Raw genomic sequence first — 21,373 nt, 5'->3', positions numbered from 1 at the left:
GCGGAGTTGCCACTACTTTGTGCACATGGAGTGCTGAGTGACATGTGTGCTGTATCATGAGGACATGCCCATGAGTTTGTGAATGTAACCTTTACTGCATCTAAAATATTTGTGTCCCTGTATGCATATATCGTTAAACTGTGAGAGAGAGAGGAAGAGAGATAGAGAGAGACAAACAGAAGGAGGAGGGTAGGGGGTGCACGGTGGCACAGTCGGTAGTGCTGTCGCCTCACAGCTAGAAGGTCCTGGGTTCGATTCCCGCTCGAGACGCCGTGGGCGCTGGCGGCGTGTCCTCTCCTCCGCGTCATCAGTGCCCATACCCGAGGCGGGGTTGGCGAAAGGGCCCCTCTGTGTGGAGTTTGCATGTTCTCCCCGTGTCCCCTAGGGTAGGTACCCTCACAAAAACATGCAGTAATGATGGAGGGGAAAGGAACTGGTTGGAATAACGTGTTCCTTCCACGCGCTACGTCCAACCAGGGAAACTCCCCCCTGTCAGGCGTAAAGGAGCGACTTGGACACTCATGCATGAAGGAAGCATGAGTTCAAGTCCGTTGCTCTCCCCAGGAGGGTGTGTAGAGCCCAGGATCACATTAGATAATTGACACAGGGGTGAAATATGGGTTACAAAATCGTGGGATAAAAAATATTTAAAAAAAAAGGAGGAGGAGGGTAGGCGATACTCTGGTAGTGACTAATAGTGTCACACAGTATCATAGCTGCTGACAGTGTAGTGTGACATGGTCTGCTAGCGACAGGCACCCGCTGGTAGCACCACTGGGACCACTAAAACATCTGGTCTAACAGATTTATTGTTACGATGGAGATCACTCACTCTCTCTCTCTCTCTCTCTCAATTATTTTTGCATAATCGTCAAATGATTCCATGTTGAAAAATTCCCATACATTTTCAAACATTTTTCATAGCAATATACAAAAAGAGTAGAGTAGACTAGTAGTGTAGATTTTTTGGAAAGAGTGATTTCAAGTTTTAGATGTAAGTTATTGTTCATATATGTCCCGTGTAATGTGTGATTACAAAGGCCAAAAGGCAAACAAAAATACAAATTGTAACGTTTCAATGTTCAATGCAAAAAAACAATTACATCATTATTCGTTAATCGCAATTATTTGTGGACAACTAATCGTCAACTTAAATGTGTAATCGTGACAGCCCCACTCTCTCTCTCTCTCTGCCTCTCTCTCTTTGAAGTTAAAGGTTCAAAACATATTAATAGCAGTAACTAGGACATTCTTCTCTAACCATAGTGCCTCTGACGAGCAATATATAAATGCTGCAAGCGATACAGATCGGTCAATTTGTTTCCTTATCGTGACTGAATGACCCAATCCCCAGCTGGCAGACTGATACCGTAGTAGCAGCACCCCTACACACAACAGGAGGAATGCTAACAGACAGCCAAAACAATGCCACCGTTCCATGCAATCCATCTTCAGGGCAAGGGGAAAGCCATTGTAATCTGCCACATCTCCACTCTTCCCATAACAAAGACTATAAACCCTTGGTTTCAGAAACACATAAAACGCGGAAACACACACACACACACACACACACACAAACCGTGATGCATTGGGACATGATGGAGGGAGACCAGTCCCTTCGCGGGGAGGACTTATATGGGACTCTATCAGTCACCCTCTCTCCATCCGCCAACCCACCCCCACCCCCCCTCCTCCTCCTCCCGGAGACGACACGGGGGATTTATGTCGCGGAGAGGACAGTCAAACGATGGCTGTATGAGGGCAGAGAAGAGATGGGTAAAAGCCGTGTTAGAGAGTCGACCGGAGCCCAGGATGAAGGGGATGGGGTGGGGGACTCTGGGGGAATGTAGGCATGATGGTGATGGATGTTCCCTGGGCAATTTCACAGCCCTAGACCTCCAGCCTTCCAAGCCGATAGACACAGAGGAGAGAGATGGGGATGAAGAGAAAGATAATGAGAAAGAGACGGGCAAATAAATTGGAGCGAGTAAAATGGAAAAATTCACTGAGAGGAATGTAAAGTGATCTACATCTTTATGCACTAGTAAAATAGTAGCTTACATTCCTCTATACAGTAACTCAAAGACTGTTTAGAGTAGACTGCAGTGAGTGTTCTTAATCATATCATGGCATGAAACGTAAATGGCCAATATAAATTATTGGGCCTATATACCTTTTACGACCCTTGGCCTCCACCCCGACCACATTTGCTTTTGCAGAATTTCCAATTTCATCTACAATATACAGTTCTGTTTAATATTACTGATGTGGGGGTGAAAAAAAGCTTTTGGTGACAGAAGATTAGATTAGGACCTGAGTAGCTGTCACACATTAGCTCCTTGTAGCAGAGGGAAGATCTTTGATTATGAAATAATAATATTATTATATAATAATTGACATGCCCATGTAAAATACTGAGAGCACACACTGAATTGGTTTTGTTGTCAGAAATACCAGTAACTACCAACTGCAATTTGCTTCAACCAGGAATGTCCAGAGTACAATATCCAAGATCACAGACAATATCCAGTCTAATATCATGATATGGATATATTATTGATAGGGAATAGGGATCACTTTTTTTGCTTCCGATCCAATTCAGATCATTTGAAAATGACGTGATCGGCCCCGATTTCCGATCACGTGATCGGATCGGCCATAGCTTCAACCATACTTTTTTCGTAAGAACTTTGATCCCGGTAATCTTTGAGATACTAGGGGAGGGGAAATACTGTAGAATAAAACAGATGGCCAGCAACATGCAGGCGAAATGGTTGTCGATGATTTCAATCTTGAAAAATACCGGGAGGTCACCGTCAAAATGTGACTGGGATATTTTGTCTCTTGAGCCTGTGGGCCTGTAGAAACTGACATGCATGTCATAGAGAAAGATAGAATATACTGCCGACCATGTTGGTGCGCTTATAGGTGGAAATGTGATCGCAGCACTGCAAAGCCCCAGGGGTTTCATGATGGATTAAGGGTACTGATGAGATAGTTCTAACGTCTGATTTTGAAAGAGGTGTGAAAAGTCTGCTGTTGTGAGGACTTTCTAGTTTCTGTCCATGGCAGGCAGATTGCTAACATATTCCTTTGTGTGGGTGTTATTGTTCAACGACTCCTTTCCTAAATACAAAACTTCTCGAGAGCACAATTAGCACGAGTGCCTCGGTCTGTCTTGCATTGTGAAGATTTGGCTTTGACAGCATGCGCTGATTACTAATTACAGCAGGCCAACCAAAAGAGACAGGTGCCGAGGCCTGTCTGCTGCTGAAATATGTGGTTTGTCAAAATTTGCCTCTGCCGGTGACAGAAATAGAATGGATGGGCTAGGCTACACACATGGCCACACCTGGGTGCAAAAGCTGTGCCAGGTGAGTGACAAGTTTGGCAACACAGCGTTATTGCCTGTGTGACATGCACAACTAATGTGCATGGGCATGCCCGTGTGTGCCTCTGCACACTCTTGTGTGTCAGATAATGACTTGTGTGTACGGTATACAGTACATGGATGACAGTTGTAGAGTCGGGATGCTATGATGCAAACATTGCTTGGATATGCCTGTACTTGTCAGTATCATTGTCCAAAAGACCATAGGGTAACACAGAGCGAGCTCAACCAGATCGACTGCATAGCAAAGCACATGATCTCATAAAAATGATATACTCCCACTCTGAGAAACTCGTGCTAGATAGCTGTAATCCAGAATCCTCGACAATTATATAATGCTAAATGCGGCGCAATGTAGCAGAGAAGCTTAAAAGCCTGGAGGATGCTGTAAGACTGAACATTGTGACAATACATGAAAAAAGAACGTACAGTAAATAAATTAACAACCAGAGAGTTGCCACACATACAAGCACACACACGCACGTACACACACGTGTACACACACACGCACGCACGCACGCACACACGTGTACACACACACACACACACACACACACACACACACACACACACACACACACACACACACACACACACACACACACACACGACAAGATTCTGTTGTTAATAAGCCAATAAGCCAATTGTATGCCTGTGGAGAGAGAGAATGTGAGTCAGACATGTTTACAGATATGCCACGATGTTTGTGTTTAGATGTTTTGTGGCAACAGAAACTGATATTTCAGACTATTGCAGTACAAATATATTTTTTGGAAAGGCAGAATGGCTTTACTGTGGTACTGAAACGTATGACGATGTTATGACTTCACATGGCGTGTTTACTGGGAATAACAATCACATGGGCTGCGCAATTTGGGGAAATCCCATCGTGACACCATTCTAATTAGATACAGTCTGACTTTACTTCCTCAGTTTTTCGGGAAGGACTTGTCTTTCACACATGACCAACGTGCAGTTACTGCAATATGACCAACTATCAGGCAGTGGCTCAGGGGTAGAGTGGCCGGTAGAGCGGCCGGATGGGAGCCGCGAGGTTCCCCTCCGAAACCCACCAGGCCCGACCCAAAATGTATACTAATCAGTAGGGCCGGCTGGGCCTCGGGTTCCATGAAAGAATTAAAAAAGATATATATATATATACGTATATATATTTATTTATATATATGACGGTACACACCATGATTCACTAGCCCCCCCCCCCCCGCTTGGCATGGCGCGATTTATTTCAAGCATGGCGCAGCGCCATGCCAACAACATTGTGGGGGAAACCCTGGAAGGTGACCGTCCGGTTACCAGACAACCTCCCACACATTGCACATGTCGCTGTACATGTTGCAGTAAATATTGTACTGCAGTACAAATGTAGCAGTCAGAGCAGCCCCGTCTGGACCACCATGCAGGGTGACCTTTACCTGGGCACCTTGTTCTCCCTAATTGGAATGGGTGGTTTGGTGCCGCTCTAGCATTTAGCCTAGTAGAAAATGCAACAAAGCTGTCCACTTTTACTCCGCCGTCTGAAATGAAAATAGTAATTAGTGGAAGAGAGGTCCATGAATAGGACTGGGGACGTCGTTGAATGTGTAATTACACAGTGTGTGACAGTGAGGACCTCAGCAGCGATGTACTGTAAGTTAACGGTACATTCTCTCTAGGCAGGGTAACGTCTCGAGCCTCGTCGAGGTATGATGACAAGCGGAAAATAGCAGATCTGCAAGCAAGAACACAAGAACGCAACAAAGCGCGACAATGCGACGCGTTGTGAGCTTGTGCATCTGCAATGTGTCTGCGTGCAACGCCGTCGTACGAGAAAGTTTAAATCAGGCTTCAGCAGGAACAGTCGCTATGGCGGTCGGTGGTGGTGAGTGCAGAGTGGGTGGTGAGAGGGGAGCAGTATAAAATCCTGGGAAACATGCAGTGTTGTTTTCGTCGACTAAAACTAAAACGAAAAATGTTTGTCGACTACCCTTTTCCACTGACGAAAACTAAATGGAAACTAAATGAAAACTAACCTATGATGACTAAAACTAAGACTAAATATACCGACAATTTCGTCAACAAATAAAAACTAGACTAAAATGTTAGGAAGGGACTAGTGGACAAGAGATCCAGTATGAGTCATTTTACACTTGGTTGCATGCTGAAAATAGCCGATCTACAAGCTCACACCGCGTCGCAGCGCGACGCGTTGTGAGCTTGTAGATCGGCTATTTTCAGCAAGTGTAAAAACAGTCATTACGACAGCATCAAGGCCCGCCAAAATACATTTTAGTCGACTAAATCAACTGTAGATTTAGTCGACTAAAATCTTATGACATTTAGTCGACTAAAACTAGACTAACACTAAAACATTCCAGGTGACTAAATAGTGACTAAAACTAAATGAAAGCCATTCAAGAGACTATGACTAAAACTAAAATAGAAATTTGCTGCCAAAAACAACACTGGAAACATGAATACAAATACATTCCTCTGTGACAGTGATCGTGTTCGATGGCTTTAGCTTGTTTATCAAAGGCAGCCACTCGATGCTTTTTGACAACACACAATCAGGCACCCATAAATGGGGAGCGAGCGAGACAAAGAGGAACTCCCAGTGTCAGGAACCCTGACAGAAAACGCCGCTCCCCCTCACTAGCTCCTGCTGTTTCGGTATGCTGCCACCATCACTCGGCTCTAAGCTGTCACCCCCTTGGTTCTGTACGAGCTATATATGGGTGTTGGTTGGTGCTTAAGCTTGTCATTAAGTGATACTGTCAGCAGTGTGGACGTAGTAAGTTGCGGAGAGGAGATGCAAGGGTGGAATGTTGTGTTGGAGTTGACTTTTTAATTCAGTGGTTAACAGACTGCACTGCACGGCTCTAATTATGAAGGGGTTTTCCCCTGATTTCAATCCACAGAATGCCAAGTGGCTGTGTCACTGGTGTACTTAATCGATCAATCGATAGACAATCAATCAAATTAATCAATCAGTCAATCAATCGATCAGTCTTATTCATATAGAGAGAGAGAGAGAGAGAGAGAGAGAGAGAGAGACCATCACAAGCGGCTAACAGCGGACAGGAACTGTTCCTACTCTCAACCTCCATTAATAAAACGTGTTACATGATGTCATGGGATTACAAAATACAACGCATGCATTGCGTTGTATTTTGGCTTGGCAGACGAGATGACGTAGTGCATAGCCTACATGGGTAACGGGAACCCCTTTTGGTGTTTAAAGCATTATATTATTAGCTATTGAAAAATAGCAGATCTACAAGCTCATAGCGCGGCACCAAGTGCCGTGCTACAAGCTTGTAAATCTGCTATTTTTGAAAAATCGTGAAAACATGCGCAGATTTTGGAATTTCAAATATTTGTTTTTGTCCATTGTAGTAGTTCATAACGTTAACATAACTATAACTAAATGCATTTCAGGATTCCAATTCAAAAATAGAAAAAAAAAAATCAGGATTTCAATTCAAGTATAGTAAAAAATAGCTGATCTACAAGCTCAAAACGCAATGCAGTGCGGCGCGTTTTGAGCTTGTGGATCGGCTATTTTTACTATATGACAGAAATATGCAATGTGGCACTCTCTGGAGTGAGTGTGGAAATATAGTGTCCCTTTCCGTCTTCAAAGTTACCCACCCCTGACGTAGTGCATGCTAATAGTACTGCATCCGTCCAGCAGGTGACTCGTCACCTGTGTCACGCAGACTTTACTCTTTTCTTTTCCAGCTTGCCTGCCGATATGTTTTGTGAACGTTAGTAGAAAACGTGTGTAAAAAACAGGACAGGGTCTTATGGCTTCGTTGTGGATATCAGCCCTATTACGTCAGTCGTCTCCACATTTCAGCAGCGTTTAAGTCCGATTCAACCGCCGTTGACTGTGACGATGAGATGAGACAATGAGATTTTAGTTTTTATGAAGAATATTTGCAAGATTGTCCCCAGACTCTCTCTCTCTCACACACACACACACACACACACACACACACACACACACACACACACACACACACACACACACACACACACACACACACACACACACACACACACACACACACACACACACACACACACACACACACACACACACATAGTCACACACACACATCTGGATGGCTCAACCTTAATTCACTGCCTTTTGCAAATCCAGACAGATGAATGGTAAATCAAATGTGTTTGGCAGAGAGGTGACATGAAAAAGAGAATAGGCTGGTCCAGATAGCATCGTAAAGGGAATATTTTTGAACAATAGCATGTTATATCAAATACTATATTAACAATACAAATGTTTTGCAGTACTACTTTATTCCAACGGGCATAATGCCAAGAAAATGCTATTCTATAGGACAGTGGTACCCACACTTTTCAGGTCGAGACCCAAGAAAGAGATTAGATGTTTGCCCGGGACCCAAACTTGTGAAAATAGCAGATCTACCAGCACACAATGCGTCGCTTCACGTCTTAATTATTATTATTATAATTATATATATAAAAAAATTTATAGTAGTGATTTTTTATGGATCACTACTCGAGTAGTGATCCATAAACATTGGCCCGTGACCCACAACTGGGTCCCGACCCAGTGTTTGGGAACCTGCAGTGGCGTGCACAGATATACACTAGGGGGTGCTAGAGCACCCCTGCCCTTCCCTCTGGACAGCAATGTGCCCTTTTGAAAAAAGAAAAAACCCCCTTTTTTTTTTTTTTTTTACAGTGTACAATGTACAGTATGTGGACCATGGTGACATTGATCAATTTTTGATAAAAAGCTATATTATTTAGGCCCTAAAATCTATAAATCTCACACGCGGTTCCACACGCTGCACAAGGTGCCCTTTTTCACTTGAGCACCTGCCCATCTAAATGTCTGTGCACGCCACTGGGAACCTGTGTGGTATATAGGAGATACCTGACATTAGTATTAAAAGCGCATGCAGGCCTTCCCTGGCCTGTATTCACTATGTGTAATTAGACAGAACATGGATATATAACTGTGGTACTGTGCAAGCTCCATGTGTAAACCACCTTGTGATGCCAGCGGCAGCAACACACAACATCTGTGCACACACAGACAGTGCTGCTGCATGGAGCCTGCCTGCCAACTGTGTGGTTTTTGAAAGTCCCAGCTCTTAATCTCTTCTCATCCCTTTAAGAAACGAGCTGCCGCCTTCTTCAATGTCTAAATCACAGCCAGACTAAAGTAAACAGCAAAATGTTATTTCCTTTTGGTTTTAGTCGGGGGGAAGGGGGGCACATGGAATTGAAAATGGCAATATACTGTACGTCTCTGAAGTACTAGTGTCTCTGCAGACAAGTATAAAATCAGTGGTGTAATGGTGATTTTCTTTTCCGGTGCCATGGCATTTTACACCCGCACACGCACGCACACACTTGCACGCACGTGCCTACATGTGCGCATGGCATGCGCACAGATCAGCTGATAGCCTAAGCATATAGGCTGCAGGCAAGGGACTCCTAAAAATCCGTTCCGCGAACTACGTCACAAAGGGTGATCGGGCCTTCGCCATCCGAGCACCAAAGCTCTGGAATGAGCTTCCAGAATTAATTCGCCTCACTGACTCCCTAACACGTTTTAAATCCCTATTAAAAACCCATTTGTTTCAAAAAGCATTCCTATAAATAACTTTTGTTTTTCCTTGCCTTTTACTGATCTTGTGTTATCTTGATTTGTTTAATGTTTGGGTATTTCTTGTTTATTGCGTTCATTATGTTAGATCATGTCACTTATTTGTTTTTCTATTGTGAATTTTCTTGTTATTCCTGTGCAGCACTTTGTGGCTCATGCCTAGAAAGGTGCTATATAAATAAAGTTATTATTATTATTATTATTATTATTATTATTATTATCATATTGTTTATAGTGTATGAGAGTTTTAGACACACAAACACAAAAGTAGACTTAAAATAGTCAGACAAACTTCTTTACTTCTTCTGCAGTAGTGAAGTCTGCTTTGGACGAATTGATCTTTGATGGTGGAGGAGGAATTCTTGTTGCGTGCAGAACACCACAGAAGCAGAAGCCTACTGGAGCCATACTGCTAGCTGTGTTGCTTACCATGTATGAGAACGTGCGTTCAGGTAAACGGTTAAACGTGTTGTTATGCAAAGTAGTAGCCATTTGATTTGGGCACGGTATTTGACACAGCGTGAAACTAGGGGGGGCGTGCCCACCACCAGTAAACCTAGAACACTGGGTACTTGGTGCGTCTTGGAAAGTCTTGTGACCCGAGGTTTGGTGCGTCTTTGGTGCGTCTTCTCTTGAACTTCTCTGCGCGCTCACATCACAATTGTTTTGGTAACACGGTGTGGTACTGCGTTCTATGACCATGACACCACTGTATAGAATCAACGAAATACTGTGTATAGGGTTTAAGGTGGGTTTAAAGATGGAGTGCCGTGACTTTTGTACTTTTTATGTTTTGTATGTGTCTATGGAGTTAACATTACTTTAATCTAATAGAATCAATGTTCCCCCTAACGTGTGTGTGCGCGCTCGGCTCAGGAACGTCCCACGCAGAACAAATCTGTGTAGCGCACAGAGCGCACATGAACAACACCAGAGATCTATCTGTGTATTGTAATTGTAGTTGGGTTGCTAACTTTGCCAAGTGGTTTGATTCTGTTGCGTTAATTTGTCTGCCTAACTAACTAACTATCCCCTGGTTTGCAATCGTCATTGCATCATGCGCGCGTGTGCACACACACACACACACACACGCACGCACGCACGCACGCACGCATGCGCACACGCTCAATCCTACTCCCTCCTCCTCCGCATGCACACACGCACACAGACTCAGCAGTGCTTTAGCCCCCGTGCAGTATACTAGTGTGTAGCTATATCTGGTCAGACGCCACGAACAAAATGTTTTCTACCAATACCGAGTGGACACTGACTAAAACTGGCGGTCCTACTACGTGCTTTACCGTTGGTACAGCAGCTGCCGTTGGTTTCGTTTTGTCCAACACGATTACGTTGAACAGCGTGGCTGCGCCTGCTGCTACTTAAACTGTAAACACATATTGTGTCACACATGGAAAGCGACTGAAAAAGACCATGGTCTATGGATATATAATTAAACACATAGTTCCCTGTGCACAGCAGAGATAACGTACTTACTCCTCCAGGTACGAACTAAAAAATCACACCCGTGTGAACTGAGTGGTGCAATTGTTTTAATGTAACTGACCTTATAGCCTACAGTTTATTAAAAGTAATGCAACTGTTACTTATTCTATAGGTTTGAATAAGCCATACCATAACATGAGTGTAATGTACAAAGTGCGCTCATCATATGTTGCTCAGCAGTTTTCAAGTTGCGCTCAGAAGGTTGGAGTGTTTGCTTAGACCGATGAAAAATTTGAGGGAACATTGGTTAGAATATTCAAATATGTCTTCCCTGTGTATTTTTGGCCATAGTTTTAGTCGACGAAATCAACACTACTGTCAGGTATACATCATCCACCATGAATCCAAACTGTAGTATTATACAGTACAAGGAACATGCACACGCACGCACGCCCGCATACACACACACACAAACACACACACACACATGACACATCTCTGTCTTTCTGAGTCACCATGTGAAGGCATTACATGGGGGAAACAGATAAAAGACTTCCTGTGAACTTTTTTTTGCTTCCTGGGACACCAACCAACCAGTTCTGTGGAAAAGATGAAAGAGAAGCCTGCCTACATGCGCACAGGATTAGATAGATAAAAGATAAAAGATAGATAGATAAAATAGATAAAAAGATGGGATGTGAAGGCTTTTAGTTTTTCCTGGTACAATAAAATTAACCTGAGCTGCGTGAAATGTTTTGTTGTTGTGTGATTATGGCTTTGTTGATTACCCTAATCATTTATCAGCCATTCATTACAGTTCTGAGACAGGCAAATCTACAAGTGCGTGTAGGATTGTAAGGCAAATAGGCTACATGGGAAGTAACTGCTGGAAATAATTGAAACACCACTTCCTTTTTCTTTCAAAATACGTTTTCCTGGACGATAATCCCCAGATATTTCTTCAAAATGACACCAATAGTTTGATACTTTATGTGATCCCACGTTATTAGTCTGCCAACGCCAGGCTACATTAATGTGCTATAGAGCACCGAGGTTTGACGTCATTTACACATCCTACCTGGTTCACATTTTTCCCCCATACTGAATTCCTTTTTTTTGTAGCGTCAAATAAGAACCTGTCCCAAAAATAAACACATGATCCCAGATCGCGTTCTAATTTAAGTAATTAGTAAATTTAACGAATTAGCATTTTTCTCGCTGTCAGTTGATTCTTCATATCCATATGAGTGAAACCTCTGGGATCATGTGTTTATTTTTGGGACAGGTTCTTATTTGACGCTACAAAAAAAAGGAATTCAGTATGGGGAAAAAAGTTATATTTTCACCAGAAACTGTATCAAATATGAGTGACTGACTATCATAAACGATACAGAGCTACCTCCCCGACAATATCTGCATGTTTATTTTTGGACCAAAGAATTTGAGACGATTCTAAGATGACCCAATGTTATTCTCCATAGAATAATTGCTTCCGCAACCCAGGGGATGAGAGTGTGACGTCAGGACTTCGTTACTCTATGGCCGAGAGAGATTGGCCGAAGGGCCACAGTTCAGTATCATCAGCCTGAGAGAAGAGTTCACCCTGTCAGCCTATTTCATAAAGAAACCTGGTCACCAGGGCGGTGGCCACTTGGTAATCCGAATCTTCCCGGTTCGATTCCCGACCCTCCCTGTGTTAGTGTCAAAGTGTCCTCAAGCAAGACACCTAACCAATCCCCTAACTGCTCCTGGTGAACATGTTGGTGCCTTGCATGGCACATTGTAGTAACTGATTGTATTTCTATCGGTATGCAACTCGAACAGCGCTGAGTCATCAGTGCTGGTAGTTTGCGGTGGTTGTAGGAAGAAGAGTGGCATCCAACTATTTGTGGCATCCAACTATTCGTGTTGTGCGGCGCTGAGATGTAGTGTGTGTGCATGTGAGCGGGTGGCTGGCCTATCACAGCTGTGTTTTGCTGTGTGGGGATGGGCATGTGAGCGGGCTAGCCAATAAGGGCCCTGTGTTGCGTGTGGACAATTGTGTAGGTTAGTGTGTGTGGTGTAGCCGAATTGGGTGGTGAGAACATGAGGGGGATGTTGCACAGCAATCGGTGACCCCTACATTAAGCTGTGTCCTTCCCAACATGCACCTAGCGGGGCTAGGTGTGTGTTTTGGGGTAAATGTATTAAATGTGAGTATTACACGCAAGTCTTTGCGTGGGTCATGTGCGCACATTTGTGCGGGATCGGAGGGTGTTTTGTCGCGAGGTCCCGGGAGGCTGGCCTTGCTCCGTGGCGTGTGATCGTGTCCATGGAAGTCAGCAGCAGTGATGCTTAACAGCAATGCGGGCCCGAGCTAATGTGACGCGCAGGTTTTCATTTATTAAGAGATAATGGGCCTTAATGAAAAGGGTTGAAAACCACTGTCATAGGGTTCAAGTTGACAGTGCATCTGACATGAAACGTCGGGATTCAACATGTCCATGGTTTGCAGAAACGTAAAATTGTCAATATTTTTTTTAATCTGGCGAGTGGGTTGGCAAAATAAAGTTACTTCGGCAACTGAAGCGCAAAAAACAATTGCAGGCTTTGACATGAAACGATTCAACATGTCCATGGTTTGCAGAAAGGTAAAATTGTCAATATTTGTTTTTGTCTGGCGATTGGGTTGGCAAAAAAAAGTTACTTCGGCAACTGAAGCGCAAAAAACAATTGCAGGCTTTGACATTCCCTTTTCCATTACCCTTTACATTTTGGGTGACCTCTTCAGACTGGATTCAGAGTCAGACTGAGCCATTGAGCTGGAAACTAAAGATCTGAGTGTCTCTTCTGGACTACCTGCACCTCTGCAGAATCCTGCTCTTAGTCATTTGGCAGCCTGAAAACTCGAATGAATATAGTAAAATAAAAAAATAAAAAAATGGTGCATTTATATAGCGCCTTTATCCAAGGCGCTTTACATAGATTGTGCATTACATTCACCCATTCATACACCGATTGCGGCGGAAGCCATGCAAGGTACCAACCAGCACATCGGGAGCAATTTGGGGTTCAGTGTCTTGCCCAAGGACACTTCGACATGTAGCCAGGAGGAGCCGGGATTCGAAACGCCGACCCATGGATCACTGGACGACCTGCTCTACCTCTTGAGCCACAGTCGCCAGAATAGAGCGGGAATAGCAGTGGTGGCCATTTTCTGGTTCCACACCCAGACCCCATTACGATGTGTCAAGTTATTTCCGCTATATATATATATATATATATATATATATATATATATATAATTTGTATATTGTATTGTGTATGTATATTTCAGTCATTTGTCTGCCCTGTGCACTTTTTTTATTACGAAGCCTAAAAGGCAAAACAGAATTGTAATTTATATTCGTAATCTTCCAATTCCCAATGCCAGAAACACAATTAAATAGTTAATCGCAGTCATTTGTGTGACAATTCATTGAGCCTCAATGTGTCAGCTGTGAGAGAGGATGACAATGACTCACAGACTCACAGACTCACACCTTGCAAGTGCTGTAGGAAAACATACAATAATATGACAACAGGAAATCTGTTTAACCACAAACCACAAACTAAACAGACACACGGGAAATTCTGACTATGACAACGTCCACACAGAGAGGTTTGATGAGAAATCTCAGAGTCGTTGTCAAAAATTTGAATACTTGGTTATCTACAGTACGACATGATTAGAGAAAAGAAGAGATAATACAAAAATTATATAATTAAGTGATCTGGTCACTTATATAAGTTCAGAGAAGAAAGTTCTTAACCAGTTGATTGTCAGATTTGTGTTGTTAAAATGTTTCAAAACTATTCCACATTTGTCACTTTTTTCCAAGATATATTTTTTAAATAGAAGATCTACAAGCTCACAACACATCGCATCACAACACAGTGTGAGCTTGTAGATGGTCACAAGGGGTCATTGAATGGTTTGATGAGTATACAAATGATATGAATCATATGCGTATCAACCCAGTTTAATTATATCCCAAGTGAAATAAAATGAGTGAGTACCAGGACAGCACAGGTTGTTGGATGACAGATCGTGTTTTGAAAATGTGCTCCAACCTGAATCGTGATCCTACCCCATTGCACACATAACATAAGACGTGTAATACTGACAGCGAACATTGAGAAATAGTTCCATTTGACATAACATGGTATAATCTGACAGTTGCCGTGACTGGCAATGTCAAATTTCCTATTAGAAGGGATGTCAGTCACCAGACTGAGCCTTTTAGAATGTGTGACACCAAGTCGACTCAACCAGGTGCTATTGCCAGTGTGTGCAATACTGGCAATGAATACTCATGCCCACTGATTTTGACTCTGAGGCCACCTTGGTGGCGTTGGGGTTAGAGTGAACTCATCAAGGACAGTCAACTCCATTACCCATCAGCCACCTGTTGTACTGACATCACCACTCGCATGGTTCAGGGGTCAACAGATGAAATAGAGGGTATGCACGTGAAATCATCATCAAACCCAGCCGGAAGTTATGCATATATGCCTACTGAGTGGCAAAAAACTACGTTCTGGCCTTGACAGCCCATGCATCCAAACAGAAAAGTCCTATCTGATTGCATTAAACAACGTTAAACAATGTTAAACTCAATTTGCATGTTGCTTTGCCACTCGATGTGCCATTCACTTTAAGCATGCGCATACCCTCTATTGATTACACACAGGAGAGACAAGATGTTCCTGAGAATGGTGTTAAAACATGGTGTTTGGAGGGTAAATGTTGCCATGACAGATTGACAGTTAAAGATGCCGTGCAGTCACATAAACTATGCAGTGCTGCTGGCTACTGGTAGCCCATTAATTTTGCTAGTACAGTACTCTATGCCTGTTAGCACTGTTATTGCTGTCATTCTTGGAGGTTGCCAAGGTTTGTGCTCAAACAGCCAAAGGCGAGGTGTTGCCTTCAAATATACATAATTGCAGAAAGAGGTGCGACAGTCACTGCATTCATTTAAACAAATCTTGTACTAAAACATGACATTTCGGCAGGGACAGCCGGACCTCTGATGAAGGTTGTCTGGACTGTTTTTATGTTTATAATGTTTTTTTTAAACAATTGAGTGAAGAATATGTAAATAACAACATTGCAAGCATTATGATGACCTTTAGAGAGGTTCAAGCAGAGACTAGACAAAGTGCCTCTCCATGTGTTCCTGAGGACGCAGAAATCCAGTGTTATGTCCAGCATGACTTAATACACATAATACGTGACTTAATACATGTTTATGTCCATTAGCTGTCTAACATTTCAATGATGAAATAAGGTAGACAGATCACAGACCACCAAGGGGAATGTGAAGGAATTCACTGTGACCACACATGGTGAGGAGATCAAACGTTCCAACATGGAACCCTGCACGACATGGGATGAAGTATGAATGAGAGGAATTATTATCTTTGTTCTGTTGTTCAGCTTCCCTGGCGTTTCCCGTGGCTGCGGCCTAATCTTAATGAGTAGCAGATAATCACGGGTGTTAATTAATGAGAACGACATGGTACTGTGATTATATGTTACGGAGGGACCGCTGCCAGTAGCCCCCACACCATCTCCCCCAGTTCACACTTCTACCAGGCCTCTCCTCCTTTACTTTGCAACATTAGACATCACCCACTCTCTCCCTCCTCCTCTTCCTCCTCCTCCGCCCCTCTCTCATTACCTCCTGCTCACTCACGGTGCCTGATGTGATCACGATTTTTTGGAGGAAGCACAAGGATGATCTGTGCACTCTGAAAACCAGAATGTTAATTTAACCCTAAATGGGTCCAGCTTTACACTAAGGATTGATTATCACTCAGGATTTTGCAATGTGCTCTAACAACTCGATGGATGAAGCTCATAAAAGGAGTAAAAATAGAGTGAGGAGAGGACAGAGAATGCATCCTTGAAAGCCACTGCTGCACACGTGGCAACATGGCACCACAATTCACGGTTTCTTATCACTGATGCTTCTCGGTGTCCCCATACGCTGCTCTGGCATAGGGGGCTGGGAGGGAGGTATACACAAACCTCTCCTCTTATGATATGAAATCACAACGACATGGAAGTGCATGCAATCGGCAATCAGAACGGGTGCTTGCATTTTCACTGCAACGATAGCAATCTGTCGGCTCATCTGCGTGTCCGCCCCACGGGCGTTAGGATGGGCAGAAAATAATAAGAGAACACAGAGTCAAGCTTATTAAACCATGTCGGAAGATGAATATCCATACAACCCTCAGCCCCCCCCCCCCCCCCACACACACACACACACACACACACACCAGCAAATACACCCTACTGCTAATTTAATAAACCAGCTACAGCAGACCAAGCAAGTCCATTATGTCGTGTCATCTGTCCTGTGGAGCTTGAATTAGAACCTTGAGGGGTGGGCGATGCCAAATGGCATGCATGCGTAATCAGATACAAACAAGTCATTTGGGATTACAAAATGAGACGTTGCCTCCGGCAAGTTTGAAAGTTGATGACCAAGCTGTATGTTTTGTGATATAGTATGACCTCCCAGTCCAGACCTACCACTCTGGTCTGTTATTGGAAACTTAATTCCGTCAAAACGTCACCAGATGTTTGCAAAACGTCTTGTACGTATGTAGGGCTTTCCAAACCCTGCCGTTGTCTCTCTGTGGTAGCCTTGTTCCTTCCTATCATCTACATCTCCTTCCTGTCTAGTGTGTCTACAGTACATCTTTAGCTACAAAAATCATGCATGTTGGCTTAACTCTGAGAGCTTCATGGGTCCCTTTCTACACTCTGACAGTTAAATTAATTAACACTAAGGATTTCAGACCATTCTTGATGTAGAAATTATGGGTGAAGGCAAAAGACCCCAGAGACCAGTTATTTAAAAGCCATTTCTGCAGTACTTAATTACTTATACAGTAGGTCCAAGGTGGTGGAATTTACAGATTCCCCTGCTTATTATAGTCAAAAGAGATTGGAGATTAGCATATTTATTATAAATCCTTCACTATAAATGACTGTACATGAGATTTATTTGTTGACACATAAATATGAATTATGTGGAATTTCGTTCAATGGGCTATTTAGCACCACAATTTTGACAACTGAATCTGAAACAAATTTGTTTTAATTGTCCCTAATAATACCATTTTAGGCCAGTGAGAATTGTCATAAAGCTGAAACAGTGTTTTGTTATATTGTATTATGCAAGTTAACCACGTTCAACCAGGCATCCCTATATCATTATATGTCACTATAGTCACAATGTCAATGAATGTCAAGTATTGCAAAATAGCAGCAGATCTACAAGCTCACATACATCAAATGCCTGAATTGGCTAAATAAGTGACAAAGTCTAAGTTTATATAGCCTCTAAAACCAAACCCAAAACAGTGGTTTGCAAAGAACATCATTGCGTTTTGTTTTGCTTTTGCTTTCTACAATTGGGTCATACTGTACTGTCTGGGTGAAAATATGCAACCTGGAGGGGTGTCTGCACGTGCCTCTTGCTACTAAAACGTTCAGAATAGCCAATAGCCAGACCAGATTGAACAACACTGATTTAATTACAGCACAACAGTCCAATTCCAGAGCGGAACCATTGATCATTATGACGCCCTCTGTAGAATAAAAAATTGTAATGTTAGGGATGGGAGAGGTGGTCATGAACTATTATTTACTACTAGGCTACTACTTTATTATGATTATTATTAAAATCCATATAATTTGACCCTGGTTTAGCTCTCCTCCTGGCTTACCGTCGAAGTGTCCTTGAGAAAGACATGCTGAGCTCCAAAATGCTCCAGATGAGCATGTTGGTGACTTGCATGGTTTCCTCCACTGTCTGTGTGAATGGAATGCACATGGTGCTCTTGGATAAAGGGTAATGTTGATACTATTTGTAGTGTCTTCTGCCATATAGTTAGCGACAAATCCTTTCTCAGTGTTGATTATGAGGGGTGCCGTTGTTTAGATCTCCTCCACAGCACCATACTATTACAGCCTCCACTCTCTCGTGCTCACGCACGCACACACACACACACACACACACACACACACACACACACACACACACACACACACACACTGTATATTATGGAGAAATATTTCTACCATCATTATATTTCTTTCTCTCGGAGTATGCTTAAGTAGGATGTTTTGATCCTGAAAGGAAATCTCTCTCTGCATTACCCCCCCCCCCCCCCCCTCTCTCTCTCTCTCTCTGCTCATCTCTCATGTACAGTAAACACAAAACACAAGATTGCCTGGGATTGGATTGCCTCTAAAACAGAAAGTTCTTCCTCCTCCAGTTTAAATCTTAGTACACAATAGCTTCAAAGGAATATAAGTTGGAGCATGTTTGGAATTTTTCATACATCCCATAAATACATATTTGGATTGGGGGGGGAATCCCCCCGAGCACTTTTTTTTATATCCGGGATATAACCAAGACAGGCACTTTCTAACAGAAAGTGCCTGGGCACTTTCTGTTAGAAAGGTGTATGGGCCTTGAGATGAAAGCTGAGGCTAATCATAATTCAAGGCACTGCCAAGTGCCAAGCCTTTTGTTTGGCTGAGTAATTAGGTGTGGAAGATTAGGTTATTACCCATGCAGCATAATTATCCAATTATGGTCATATTTCTATACGCCAAGACTAAGTGGGTTACTTAAAACTCTGGGTAGATCCTTTTCCAATGCCTGCAGGTCTATCAGTTGAATCTAATTATTTCGGTTTGTAAAAGAAGAAGAAAAACAAAGGGGGGAGGGATGCTTGATCAACATAAAGACAACAGGTGCCTTTGTGGTTGAGACATACATGTGTGTTAGTGTGTAATTAAAAAATGATTTAACAAAATGATAATTTTAACGGTCTTACCACTTGCATTCTTCCCACATATGAGGTGCTGGTAAGGTTGGAACAAGCCCCACATTTCCGAGTCGTTATTGATGGCCTGCTCGAGGGACTCGAGCGTAAACTTGGGGATGCCGTTGTCCCGCTCAACGAGCGCGCTGCGCCGAACGCGGCCGAACACCTCCCTGAAAAGGCTCTCCATGCACGCGGTGAGGTATATGGCCGCGTGCTCGTGGACCCGCAGGGCCACTCGGCTCTCGACCATCCACTTGAAGAACTTCCCCACGGAGAAGACGAGCCCGCAGCGCGCCGACTTGCCTCGGCTGAACTTGTCGCCCGTGCTCATGTTGTAGAGCGACAGGGCGCCGAGAGCCGCGCCGAGGCAGTTGACGGAGACGGTCCAGGAGAGCACCATCCGGATGGCGCTCTGCACCTCGTGCTTGGTGCACTTGGCGTAGCGCAGGCTGAGACGCTGCGCCTCCCGGGCCAGCCTCACCAGCGCGCGGCCGACCAGAGCCGAGAGCCTGGCCAGGACCTCCCGCGGCGGCAGCAGGGTCCCCCCGGCCGGCCCGGCGACCGCCGCCGCCGCTCCCCCCAGCTCCTCCTCCTCTCCTCTCCTCAGCGCGCCCTCCACCTCGCACAGGCTCCATGGCAGCTCGTCCAGCTCGGGCAGCCGTGCGCACTGACCCGAGCACTCCAAGATGTCCGTATCCCCTTCCAGGACGGTGTTCACCGTGTCCAGGCTGTTTTGTCTGCTGTGCATGGACTCCGTCAGATGCCAGCAGTTGCCCCCGTGCGCGTGCGACAGATGCGCGTGGTGGTCGGAGCAGCACAGCGACACGCTGGACGACCTGACCGAGTCCGCGGCTCCACCATAACCGGAATCAAGCGTTAAATCCTCCAGCGTCCTCACAATGGTCTTACCCTTGCCTGCCATAACTGCACCGCATACTGTTAGGTATGCTTGTTCTCAGTCAAATGCCACAAATAAGTCGTTTATTGGCGCTGCTCACAGCCGCTAGATCTCAGCATGGATTTCCCAGGTAAAAAATAATAATACTGTAGACTGCGATCAGGAGCGTCAGTGAGCGCTTTAATACTTTTCCTTCTTCAAGTGACTGAGTGCTTTTGAGCAGCTCTTGCCCACAACTTCGTGCCTGAGCGTTGAAGCCCACTCACTGCATCAAGCAGCGGCGCGCACAGCTCTCACAGAGAGGAGGAGGGGCTATGATGAGTGGGCTGAAAGCGGCCAATCCACATTTTTGCCAGTCTTGATTGACACAGGCAACTGGCAGGAAAAAACGTCTACCTGGTGCAGTGGTGGTGTGAAAAGACAAGCTACTCCACCCAGCCACGACTCCACCCCAGTTACGTAGGCTACTGTCTTGAGTCTATCATTGTATAGACAATTAGACAGAGATACACAATGGCCAAATATTACTCCACAAGTGAAAGCTGCACAGTGCACTGTCAAATTTGTATTTAAGAGTTCAAAGTCTGGAGTACTTTTTTAAAAATAGGCCTATACTTTAAAGGGGCGCATGCACATCACCCATTTTCAACCTCATCTGAATCATCTCTTCATATAATTTATCCTTCCTTAATCCCTGACACAAACACAATTTATTTGTATGCACTTTGTATGAATTGTGAAACCTTCCAATGACATAATCGGTGGGGATTCTGCAATTCAATTGCAGATAGTCGCCAGATAGTCCTGTCAGTGCCGAATAAACCCCTCCGAGCCTCCGAGGGCCCAGCTGGCACTACACCAAATCAAAAGGCCCCATGCACGCGCGCATGTGATTCGTGCGCACGTAACAATCAAGAATGACACACGTTTGCGCGCCCTGCAGTGAATGAACGTGCGTGTGTTAATCAGCACACCGCCAGCCAGCACTATCACCGCTGCAGTGCTCACATAGAGTTATAAGGCTACTCCCCAACGCTGCCTGGATCTGATATAAACTCACAAAGTTCGGAAACTTAACTTTGGTCCATTATTTCTCCACTTT

The 21,373-nt window shown here is 44.0% G+C and overlaps 1 protein-coding gene across 1 annotated transcript in view; it reads right to left on the bottom strand.

Moving 5' to 3' along the window:
* Positions 1–20,399, bottom strand: part of LOC306916080 (ankyrin repeat and BTB/POZ domain-containing protein 3-A-like) — a 214,217-nt gene extending 193,818 nt beyond the window's left edge. Inside the window, exon 1 of the mRNA XM_079493809.1 lies at positions 19,383–20,399. Coding sequence (XP_079349935.1) covers positions 19,383–20,295 — 913 coding nt within the window. The 5' untranslated portion in view covers positions 20,296–20,399. The remainder of the gene's footprint in view (positions 1–19,382) is intronic.
* Positions 20,400–21,373: the final 974 nt, after the last annotated feature.

This window comes from Electrona antarctica (genome assembly GCF_951216825.1).
Source record: "Electrona antarctica genome assembly, chromosome: 23".
NCBI classification, from domain to species: domain Eukaryota; kingdom Metazoa; phylum Chordata; class Actinopteri; order Myctophiformes; family Myctophidae; genus Electrona; species Electrona antarctica.
This window is presented reverse-complemented; position numbering and strand designations above follow the sequence as displayed.